Source organism: Nothoprocta perdicaria, unplaced genomic scaffold (genome assembly GCF_003342845.1).
Source record: "Nothoprocta perdicaria isolate Ctin4 unplaced genomic scaffold, notPer1 scaffold_480, whole genome shotgun sequence".
In the NCBI taxonomy this organism is placed as follows: Eukaryota; Metazoa; Chordata; class Aves; order Tinamiformes; family Tinamidae; genus Nothoprocta; species Nothoprocta perdicaria.
In genome coordinates, this window is record NW_020455733.1 from 63848 (window position 1) to 73823 (window position 9976).

Here is a 9976-nt window from a genome sequence, read left to right on the forward strand (position 1 = left end):
AAGGGCTGCGCGACCGGCGCAGCGGGGAGCTCGCCAAGTACCAGGTGCGCACCGGGACGGGCCGGGACCGCGCAGCGCGGGCGCTCGGACGCCTGGGCCCGGGCGGCGGGCACGGGGGCGGCGGGAGGACCTGGGCACCGGGCGCTGCGCGGGGCAGGGTGCCTGGGGCCACGGACAGCACGAGGGATCACCCGGACCGGCCGGGAGGATTGGACACCTGGGCGAAGGGCCTGGGTGAGGGGGGTCCCGAGGGCCTGGTTTGGGGGGAGGGAGGGTGGGTACCTTTCCCAGGGAAAGGAGCCTGGTGGGGGCAGATCCCAATTTCTCCGGAGGGGAAGGGGGGCCGGGTGGCCCTGAAGCATTCAAGGTCCCCAGGGAGGGGAGCCCTGCTGCCTGGATGAGGGATGGGAAGACCAGGCCTGGATACCCAGAGTTGGAGCGGGGCTGGGGCAGGGCAGGGAGGGCCGGACACCTGGGTCCATGGGACTGGAGCGGGCGGCATTGCTGACTTCCTGGGCCCACAGGAGCGGGTGGCAGAGCTGGAGCGGGAGATTGGCGAGGCCGAGCAGGAAATGGCCCGGTGCCTGCGCGAGTACCCGGCACTGCTGCGGCTCCGCATGGCCCTGGACGTGGAGATCGCCGCGTACCGGTATGTGGGGGAGGCGGGGGGGGGTCTGCGGCGAGCGCGGGGCTCAGCTCGGGCCATGTCTCTTGCAGGGAGATGCTGGAGGGGGAAGAGCTGCGCCTGGGCTCCACAGCCCCGTCATGACCAGCCTGCCCTGCTCCATGCGCTGGGGGCCTTGGACACCTGTGTCCCCCCGGACCCTGCACCTGGGGAGCCCTGAACTTGTGCTGGTGCTGTGGGACCCCCAGAGCCCCGGGAGCCCCGGACTCCCAAGCTGTGGCCCCCTGGCCCCCTGAGACCCGCCGCGGGAGGGCACACACTCTCACCAGCCTCTCTGGAGCAGCAGCAGGGCCGGGGTCCAGCCCTGGCCCTGTGGAAGCACCTCAATAAACGCCCCATGGCATTACCCAGAGCCAGGCAGTCTGTGGTCATGGGGCTGGTGTCCCCAAAGGGCCCTGCGCTCTGGGGATAAGGGAGCGAGGCCACGGCTGGCCTGGGGGCACAGGGGCTGCCAATTGGGGGGTCCTGGCTCCCTCTTGCCCAGCTGCAGGACCGGAGCCACCAGCTGGGCACCATGTGGGGCCATCACGGGGCAGCATACCCAGCCATGGGGTGCTCTGTGCCCCAATGAGTGCCCTGGGGGCAGCTTTGGGTGTTGATGAGGAATGGGGGGTCCAAGGCGCAGAGGTCCAATGGGGGGGTCCATGCAGGGGTCCCGTGCAGACCCAATGGGGGGTCCATGCAGGGGTCCCGTGCGGATGGACAGGCAGGTGCCCCCAGCAGCCCCCCGGAACCCTCCCCATTGCACATGCAGAGCTGCAGCCGCTCTCCCACAGCAAAGCCAAGCTGGGATCTTTATTGGGAGACACGAATGTGCTTGGAAGCAAATGGGGTTGAGGGCCAGGGCCGAGGCCACGCTGCAGCCCCGCTCCCAGGGGCTCCGGGCCGGGCGCCCTGGCGGGTAGCAGCAGCAGCGGGGGGTCAGCGCCCCCGTGGCCCGGCTGCCTCCAGGTGCTGCCAGGCGCTCCAGGGGCTCCAGCGGGGGCTGCCGTAGGGGTCGCGGCAGCTGATGCGCACGCGCCACGCGCCTGCGCGCAGCCCGCTCTCCTCCGTACCCTCCAGCTCCTCGTGCACCTGTGGGGCAGAGCCGCCGTGGGGCTGCTGGGGGGCCGGCACTGGGGAGCTGGAGGGCAGGTTTCCAGGGACGGTGGGAAGGGAGGGATGGGGCCAAAGCAGGGAGCAGGGCTGGAGCAGGGAGTGGGGCTGCAGCAGGGAGTGGGATGCTGCCTGGCACGGCTGCTCTGCAGGGAAGCGGAGCTGAAGGCTGGGGCCGTGGTTTCCTGCCCCAGGGAGTACGGAAGGGAAGCGGTCCCTGCACACGGAGCTGGACATGGTTCCTAAGTGACAGCGCTGTGCGGGCGTAAAGGTCCCGGCTGCGGTGGCCTTTGCTAAAGGACAAAGCTCTGAGTCAGACAGGACAAAAATAAACCCAAGTAAGAGTGAAGGCAGCACAGGGCGGGCATGGAGCAGGGCAGGCACAGGACGCTGAGGGCACAGAGCATGGGAGGATATGGCAGGGCAGTGTGGGGGAGCAGGGCCATGGGCTATATGGGCATGGGGCGGGCTACACGGAGCTACCTGGGTGCCATTGGGGAACTCGTACTGCAGCCGGTAGGAGAGGGCGAAGTAGGACTTGGGCAGCGGCCAGGAGGCTGGGGGCGCCCAGGACAGGTAGAGCTGCCCGCTCCGGCGATGCAGCTTCAGCGCCTGCGGCGGGTCGGGCCGCACTGCGGGTGCAAGGCAGTGGGGACGTCACCCAGTGCTGGCCCCACAGCCCAGCCCGTACCGTGGGGCTGGCAGCACCTGTGGGGCTGCCCGTGTGCCCCCCGGGGCCGCCCGCTGGTCATTGCACTCACCGATGTCACGGATGAAGAAGGGGTGCGTGGTGTTGAGGTAGGAGGTGTCCGAGAGCCCCTCCAGCTGCAGCTGCAGCGGGTGCAGCTCCTCGGCAAAGGGGCAGAACGAGGGGTCGGAGAAGCTGACGTTGAAGTGGGAGCGGTGGCCGGGCACCGGCACCCAGCTGCCTGAGGAGCCGTCACTGCGGGACAGGGGGGTTAGGGCTGGAAGCCAGGGCTGTGTGGGGGGCATGGGGGTCTCAGCACCCACCTGTGTGTGAGGCGGGCGCAGAAGACGGTGAAAGGAGGAGCCATCCAGGAGCAGCGGAAGGAGCCACGGTAGGACTCAGCCTGGCACGAGACGTTGATGCTCGGCTGTCCTGGCGGGACTGGGGGCAAGAGCAAGAAGGTCTGCACACCCTGGGCTCAGGGGCTGCTGCACCCAGCTCTATCACCCACATCCCCTGCCCAGCCTCGATCCATCCCCACCTGGCTCTATTAGCCACGTCCATCCCCAGCCCTGCTCCATCATCCATCACCATCCCTGTGTCCATCCTCAGCCGTGCTCCATCACCCATCCCCATCCCTGGTCCCTGTGTCCAACCCCAGCCCTGCTCCACCCCCGCCTGACTCCATTAACCATGTCCATTCCCAGCCCTGCTCCACCATCCATCCCCAGGCCTGCTCCATCACCCATCCCCGGGCCCCATGTCCACCCCAGCCCTGCTCCCCAGCCCCGGGCTCCACGCGGGCAGTGCCCCAGCCCCACGCACAGGCGTTCCTGACCACCACGTAGGTGGAGTCCAGCAGGATGGAGCCAGCCCAGCAGCTGTAGTTGCCAGCAGCTGGCAGGTCCAGGCCCAGGATTCTGAGAGCTTTTCCCTTGGCCTCAAGCTCTACCATGGGCTTCTCCTCATCGTTCAGCTTCCAGGTCACCTGCTGCTCTGAGGTGTTGCACTGCAACTCCACGTCCTGGTTCAGGTCCCCGACATGAACTGCACGTGAGGTGGAGGCTGTGTCAGGTCTGGCTCTGTCGGCAGCCCCCCGTGAGCCCAGTGCCTTTCCTTCCGCACTGTCCTCAGCCCTCCTGCATTGCCCGCATCCATCCCCAGCCCTGCTCCTTACTGAGCCCTGCTCCATCATCCACTTCCCTTCCCTGCCCTGCTCCATCACTCACATTCATCCTCAGCCCTGCTCCCTCACCCACACCTATTTCCATCCATGCCCCACCACCCACATCCATCCCCAGCCCTGCTCCATCACCTACATCCATCCCCAGCCCTGCTCCATCACCTACATCCACCCCCGCCCTGCTCCATCACTCACATCCATCCCCAGCCCTGCTCCATCACCCACATCCATCCCAGCCCTGCTCCATCACCCACATCCATCCCAGCCCTGCTCCATCACTCACATTCATCCTCAGCCCTCCTCCATCACCCACAACTATTTCAATCCCTGCTCTATCCATCCCCAGCCCTTGCATCCAACCCCAATCTTGCTTCATCACCACATCCATCCCCAGCCCTTCCCCACCCAACATCCATCCCTGCCCAGTTTCCAGCCTCTGTGCCCATTCTCCCTGTCCTTGTCCCCCTAGCAGGGACAAGGGACATTCACGTCCCCAGGCTCCCATGCAGCCGGGCAGAGACCAGTCAGGCCTCTCCTCGGCTCCAGCAGGACTCACTCCTTGGGGGGAAGGTGGAGAGGGCTTGGGCAGGGCTGAGGAACAGCAGCAGCCCCAGCAAACGCAGCATCTGCAGGAAGAGAGGCCATGTGGTGAAGGGAGCCGAGCAGGCTGGGGACCACAGAAAAGGGGACCAGCCGCGTCCAGGTAAATGGGCCGTCTGTGCCTGGGAGAAAGGAATCAGCCACGTCCCAGTAAATGGGACTGGCTATGCCCAGGAGAAGGGGACCAGCTGCGTCCAGGCAAATGGGATCGGTTGTGCACGAGAGAAGGGGACCAGGTGCGTCCAGGCCACAGGATGGTGAGGGCAAAGCAGCCTCATCCCAGAATGGCTGCGGGATCAGGCTGCAGGATGGAAGCGGGGCCAGGTGGGATCTGCCAGGGGAGTGTCGCACCAGGGGCTGAAGGGCGGGACCCTGCAGGCCTGGGGCCGTGAGTGCCCCTGCCTTTGCCAGAGGCTGCCGCCCTGCATGCAGCATCTGCAGCATGCCTGAGGTCCCAGGGATGCGGTGGCTGCCCAGTGCCCCCCCTGCCCCGCCCCGTGCCTACCTTGCAGTGTGGGTGATGTGCGCTGCTCCAGCTGCTTGGCTGGTCCTTGGAGCCTGGAGCTGCCTATTATATAGGGTGCTGGGACCCTGTGGGGCTGCCCCACGGTGCAGCCGGAGCCACAGAGCATCACGGTTCTGAGAAGAGGAGAAAGCTGCCGGGGTGGGGCCCGGTGCAGCGCCAGCCGCGGAGCAGAGCTCGGCCGGGGCGCGGGGACGGGCTCCCTCGTACGGCGGGGCCGCTGCTCGGCACCCGGGCCGCGGGGGCGGCACCGCGCCGGGCACCGCAGCGGCACCAGGGAGGGGACGGCCGGGGACAGCGCCGCGCGGCCCCGGGCGGCCGCGCGCGGCGGGGGTCGCTGGCCCCGGGCACCGCGGGCAGGTGGGAATCGCGGGGCGCCGCGGAGGCTCCAGGCGCCGCAGCGGGCGGCACGCGGGGCGGCCCGGCCGCTGCCCTGGCCCCGCGCTGGGCACGCGCCAGGGTAGGGACAGGTACGGGGACAAGGACGAGGACGGGTCAGGGATGGGGACGAGGGCAGGCGCTACCACCGCCCTGTCCCTAGGAAGAGCTGCCCCAGTCCCGCTGCGCTGGGGCCCTGGCAGGGGCAGCCAGCATCCTGGCATGGGGATGGGCACCCGCGCAGGGCGGGGGGCTGCAATGTCGCCCCGTCGGGGGGGCAGTGCAAGGCAGGGGCAGCAGCACCATGGAGCTGGAATGTCGCCCCGTCGAGGGGCAGCGCAGGGAAGGGGTGGCAGTGCCATGGAGCTGGAAAGTCACTCGGTCTGGGGACAATAACGGGCAGGGCCAGCACCGTCGCGGGGCTGCAATGTCGCCCGTCGGGGGGCAGCGCTGGGCAGGGGTGCAGCGTCGCGGGAAGCGGCGGGTCGGGCGCCGTGACCGGGCGGCAGCGCGGGCAGGGCCGGAGCCGGGGTCGGGGCCGGGGCCGGGGCCGCACCGGCCGCCCCGCGCGGCTCGGCGCCGCGCTCACCGGCTCACGTATTTCCGGGCGTTCCTAGAAGGTCATGGGGAAGTTGGGGTCGGGCCGGGGGCGGCGGAGAAACCCACCCGCCACCTGGCGCCGCCCCCCCGAGGGGCCGCGGGAGCCGGCGGAGCCGCCGCGGGGCGGCCGGGGCAGCGGCCGCTCCCGGGAGCGGGCGGGGAGCGGGCGGCGGGGCCGCGCGTCCCGCGGAGCCGGGTGCCTGCGGGCGCCCCCCGCCCGCCGCAGCTTCCCCTCGGCTTCCTCAGAAGCAGCCGGCGACCGCGGCGGGGAAGGCCCGGCCCAAAGGGCAGGGCTGCCCCGGGGGGCCGGGGAGGGCGGCGAGGCGGGACCGGCACCGGGCGCAGAAAGCCCCGCTGCGGGACGGGAGCGGGACGGGGATGCAGGACGGGGACAGGGAGGGGGACACAGATGCGGGATGGGGATAGAGAGGGGACAGGGATGTGGGATGGGGATAGGGATGCGGGATGGGGAGGGGGGATGACAGGACAGGGAGGGGGAGGGGGATGCAGGATGGGAATAGGGATGTGGGAAAGGGACAGGGAGGTGGATGCAGAATGGGGACAAGGATGGGAATGGGGATGCAGGACGGGGATTTGGGATAGGGAGGGGGATGGGGATGCGCGATGGGGATGTGGGATGGGGTTAGGGATGTGGGACAGGGATATGGGACAGGGAGGGGGACAGAGATGCAGATGTGGGATGGGGATGTGGGATAGGGATGTGGAATGGGGATAACAACGTGGGATAGGGATGTGGGATGGGGATGTTGGACGGGGACAGGGATGTGGGATGGGGAGGCGGGATGGGGATGTGCTGCTTGGGTGCAGCATGGTGGGCAGCAGCTGCAACGATGCCCTGGTCCCCAGCCCCAGAAGAGACAACAGGGGGACCAACCCCAGCCAGACCGGCCCCCCGGTCCCACAGTCACCAACGCCAGGCACAGAGAAAAGGTCACAAAACTTTATACAGACACGTGGGGGCCGGGATGGCTGGGCCCCACCATGGACCGCCCGACGGGGGGCTGCACACACCCCTGGTGCCGGATCCTGGGCACCGCGGTGTGGGGCTGCCCCACAAGTGCCGCAGCTTGGGGCCACTCCCGGGCATGGTGGTGCGTGGTGGCCCCTCACAACTGCTGCAGCTCGGGGCTGCCCCCTGGACACCGCAGTGCGGGGCTATCCCCCAAGCGCTGCAGCTCGGGGCTGCCCTCGGGCACCACAGTGCAGGGGTGCCCCCCGGCCCCGCAGCACAGAGCTGTCCCCTCGTTCCCGCGGTGCCACTGCAGGCTCTGGCCACCCTCTCGCCGCACAGCCCGGGCAGCGACGCTGCCCCACAGCCCCCGAGGGCTCCGGCAGCTCCCGCTCACTGCACGGCGCAGACCTCCCGCTCCTCGTCCTCCTGTGCGGGCACCTCCTGTGGTGCCGCGGGCGCCTCCTCCTGCGGCGCGGCCACCTCGTGCCGCAGCTGGGCCAGCAGGTCACGGCTCTCGCTGGGCGGCAGGTTGCTCAGGTAGTACTGGGGCGCCAGCTCCACCAGCCTGCGGGGACACGGGCAGGGCGACGCAGGGACACGGTCAGCAGGGCACCCTGGCGCCCACCCCTGTGCCCCATGCCGTGCTCACATCTGGGGCTGGATCTCAGAGACGATGCGCAGGCAGTTGTCCTGCGAGATGGTGAACTCGTGGTAGAGCACCCATGGGGGCGGGCGCGGGGGCGGGCGCCGCAGCAGGTAGCAGCAGCCGGGGGACAGGTGGGCCACATGCTTGTGCGTCAACATCACGTAGTTGCCGGAGCCGTCGATGTCCCGGGCCACCTGGGGACGGAGCGGGGGCGATGGGGGCTGGCGGGCGCGGGGCCGCGCGGGCGCTGGCGCTGCCCCCTGCCCACCTTGAGGAAGTAGCCGGAGATGAGCGCGCGCTGCAGGTTGAGCAGGTTGCTGTCGCTGCCGAAGGCGGGCGGCGAGACGGGCAGCTCGATGCGGCGCATGACGTCCAGCAGCTCGGCCCGCACCACAGCCGCCAGGCGCAGCGCCTCCGTGCTCAGCGCGTGCTTGCGGCACCAGCCCTCGTCCGCGTTGTCTGCGGGCAGAGCGGGCTCAGCGCGCGGCCGGGGGTCTGGCTGGGGACCCAAGGACATGGGGGCCCAGGTGGCTGCCCCAGGAGGCCCCTCAGCAGGGCCGGGCCCTCCCTCCCCAGCGCAAGCTCCAGCGTCCCGGCTCATCCCAATCCCGTTGCAAGAGCCTCAACCCGGGCCGGGGCTCCTGGGCTGTGAAACCCGCAGAGCGGCTCCTCCAGACAGGGACAGGGATGGGCAGCACAGGGGACAGTGATGGGGTGGGCAGCACAGGAAACAGGGACCAGGATAGGCACGGGGACAGGAATGGGGCTGGCAGGGACAGGGAAGAGGGGACAGGGATGGTGCAGGGAAGGAGGGGCAGGCGGCACGGGAACAAGGATAAGGTGAGTAGTGCAGGGGATGGCAGGAACAGGGTGGGCAGCATGGGCGACAGGGATGGGGACAGGGATGAGGCGGGTAGTGCAGGAATAGGGACGGGGCGGGCAGCATGGGGACAGGGACAGGACAACGGAGGGGTGCAGGGGACAGGAAAAAGGATGGGGACAGGGACAAGGACAGGGTGGGCAGCACAGGGACAGGGATGGGGATGGGGTAGGCAAGGATGGAATGGGCAGGGAGTGGGACCGGGATGGGGCAGGCAGTGCGACACCGTGCGGGTCCGGACCCCATCCGGAGGGGCTGCAGCCTCCAGGACGGACGTGGGGCACGAAGGGGACCCTGCGAGGGGTTCCCGTTCCCGCTCCCGCCAGCCCCGCGCTCACGCTGCTGGAAGGCGTTGAACACGTTGATGAGGGTGAAGTGGTCTCCGTGCGGGTGCAGCAGCGTGCGGCGCCGCGCGGCCACCGCCTCCTCCAGGTGTGGGGCGGGGGGCAGGAAGCAGGGGGGCGCTGGGGGGGATGCACAGGTGAGCCCCCGGCCGTGGGGCCATCCCGCACCCCCCCGTCTCCCCCCACCTGTGAGCATGGCGGCCAGGCTGACCATCTCCTCAACGCAGTCAAACTCGCAGGAGGCGATGAGCGCCTTGGCGAGCTGCGGGTCCAGCGGGAACTCCGACATGATGATGCCCACCTCCGAGAGGTTCCCGTCGTCGTCCAGCGCCGCCAGGTAGTCCAGGTCCTCCAGCGCCTGCATCAGCGACTCGGGGGCTGCGGCGGGGCGTGAGCGGGCGCCGCACGGCGCGGGCAGGCCCCCGCCCGGCCCCGTGCTACCTGGCCGGTCAAGGAAGTCGCACTGCCCCATGTCAGCGATGTCCAGCCGCTTGAGCAGCAGCACCAGGCGGCTCAGGCTGGTCTCGCTGACGTGTGGTGCGGGGTTGGGCGGCAGCCGCTGCTCGTAGAAGGCCTCCGAGTAGAGGCGCAGGCAGGTGCCTGTGGGGAGGCGGTGAGCACAGGCACCGCATGGGCTCTGCGGGCCCTGCTGCAGGCCGGGGTGCATGGGTGGCTGCGCTCACCCGGAGGGCTGCCCGCCGCGCGCTGCATGCGCCCGTCCGCCTGGCTCCTGCTGATGGGCCGCAGCACCTGTGACTCCGCGCGGATACGGGGGTTGTAAACCTGCGTGTGGGGGGGTTGTGAGCCCGCAGCGGTGCCCCCATGGCGGCACCAGCACCGGCACCGCGCGGGACCCATGGGAGCAGCCGCTCGCACCCCGCGCCCCGCCACACTCACGCTGCGCAGCTCCAGCCCCGCGTCGATGACAAAGCGCACGGTGCCCAGCGAGAAGGACGAGTCGGCCAGCCAGTGCGTGACGACCACAGTCCGCTCGCGGCCCTGCTGCTCCAGCGCCTCGTGCACGCGCTGCGCCGCGCGGCCCATGCCCGCGTGCAGCGGCAGCACCAGCAGCGGCCCCAGCGCCGGGCTCAGCGCCATGGCCTCGGTCTCGATGGCCGCGCAGCACTCGGAGATCTCCTGCGGGACAAGTCACACGCAGGGAAGCTGCCGCCTGCCCCGCGCCCGTCCGTGCCCACGGGAGCCGCAACGCCAAGCGCCGCAGCTCCCGCGCGGAGCCACCGCGGCGCTTCCCGAGGCAGGGACACGCACCTGCTCGCTGGCCAGGAAGCAGAGCACGTGGCCGGGCTCGCGGCGCCGGTGGATGTCGAGCACGGCGTGGCAGGCGGCGGGCACGTGGCCGCGCGCGGGCGGCGGGCGGTGC

The 9976-nt window shown here is 70.0% G+C and overlaps 2 protein-coding genes and 1 long non-coding RNA gene across 3 annotated transcripts in view; 1 reads left to right on the forward strand and 2 right to left on the reverse strand.

Annotated features, from left to right (window-relative positions):
* The first annotated feature begins 19 nt into the window (after nt 1-19).
* Nucleotides 20-859, forward strand: LOC112954024. Its single transcript, XR_003250652.1, has 3 exons — nt 20-44; nt 525-649; nt 718-859. It is a non-coding gene; the product is annotated as an uncharacterized LOC112954024 (long non-coding RNA).
* A 747-nt stretch (nt 860-1606) lies between these two features.
* LOC112954032 (interleukin-12 subunit beta-like) lies at nt 1607-3839 on the reverse strand. Its single transcript, XM_026047173.1, has 6 exons — nt 3818-3839; nt 3294-3515; nt 2792-2909; nt 2542-2723; nt 2264-2412; nt 1607-1759 (listed from the first exon to the last, which is right to left on the reverse strand). The coding sequence occupies exons 1-6, from the start codon at nt 3837-3839 to the stop codon at nt 1607-1609; spliced, it is 846 nt and encodes a 281-aa protein (XP_025902958.1).
* Nucleotides 3840-7075: 3236 nt separating this feature from the next.
* Nucleotides 7076-9976, reverse strand: part of DQX1 (DEAQ-box RNA dependent ATPase 1) — a 4838-nt gene continuing 1937 nt past the window's right edge. The window contains exons 4-12 of the mRNA XM_026047179.1: nt 9865-9976; nt 9493-9732; nt 9279-9378; nt 9037-9195; nt 8782-8973; nt 8590-8715; nt 7640-7830; nt 7375-7565; nt 7076-7290 (exon numbers count right to left, since the gene is read on the reverse strand). The exon at nt 9865-9976 is cut by the window's right edge and continues 30 nt beyond it. Of these exons, the coding sequence (XP_025902964.1) occupies nt 7116-7290; nt 7375-7565; nt 7640-7830; nt 8590-8715; nt 8782-8973; nt 9037-9195; nt 9279-9378; nt 9493-9732; nt 9865-9976 (1486 nt within the window). The 3' untranslated portion in view covers nt 7076-7115. The remainder of the gene's footprint in view (nt 7291-7374; nt 7566-7639; nt 7831-8589; nt 8716-8781; nt 8974-9036; nt 9196-9278; nt 9379-9492; nt 9733-9864) is intronic.

Excerpts from the sequence above, each read along its gene's own strand:
- LOC112954032 (XM_026047173.1), bottom strand. The coding sequence starts at position 3,839 with ATGGAGCAGGGCGGGGGTGGAT. Across the intron at positions 2,910-3,293 it reads CGTGGTGGTCAGGAACGCCT|TCCCGCCAGGACAGCCGAGC; the intron begins GTGCGTGGGGCT and ends TCTTGCCCCCAG. Across the intron at positions 1,760-2,263 it reads AGTTCCCCAATGGCACCCAG|GTGCACGAGGAGCTGGAGGG; the intron begins GTAGCTCCGTGT and ends TCTGCCCCACAG.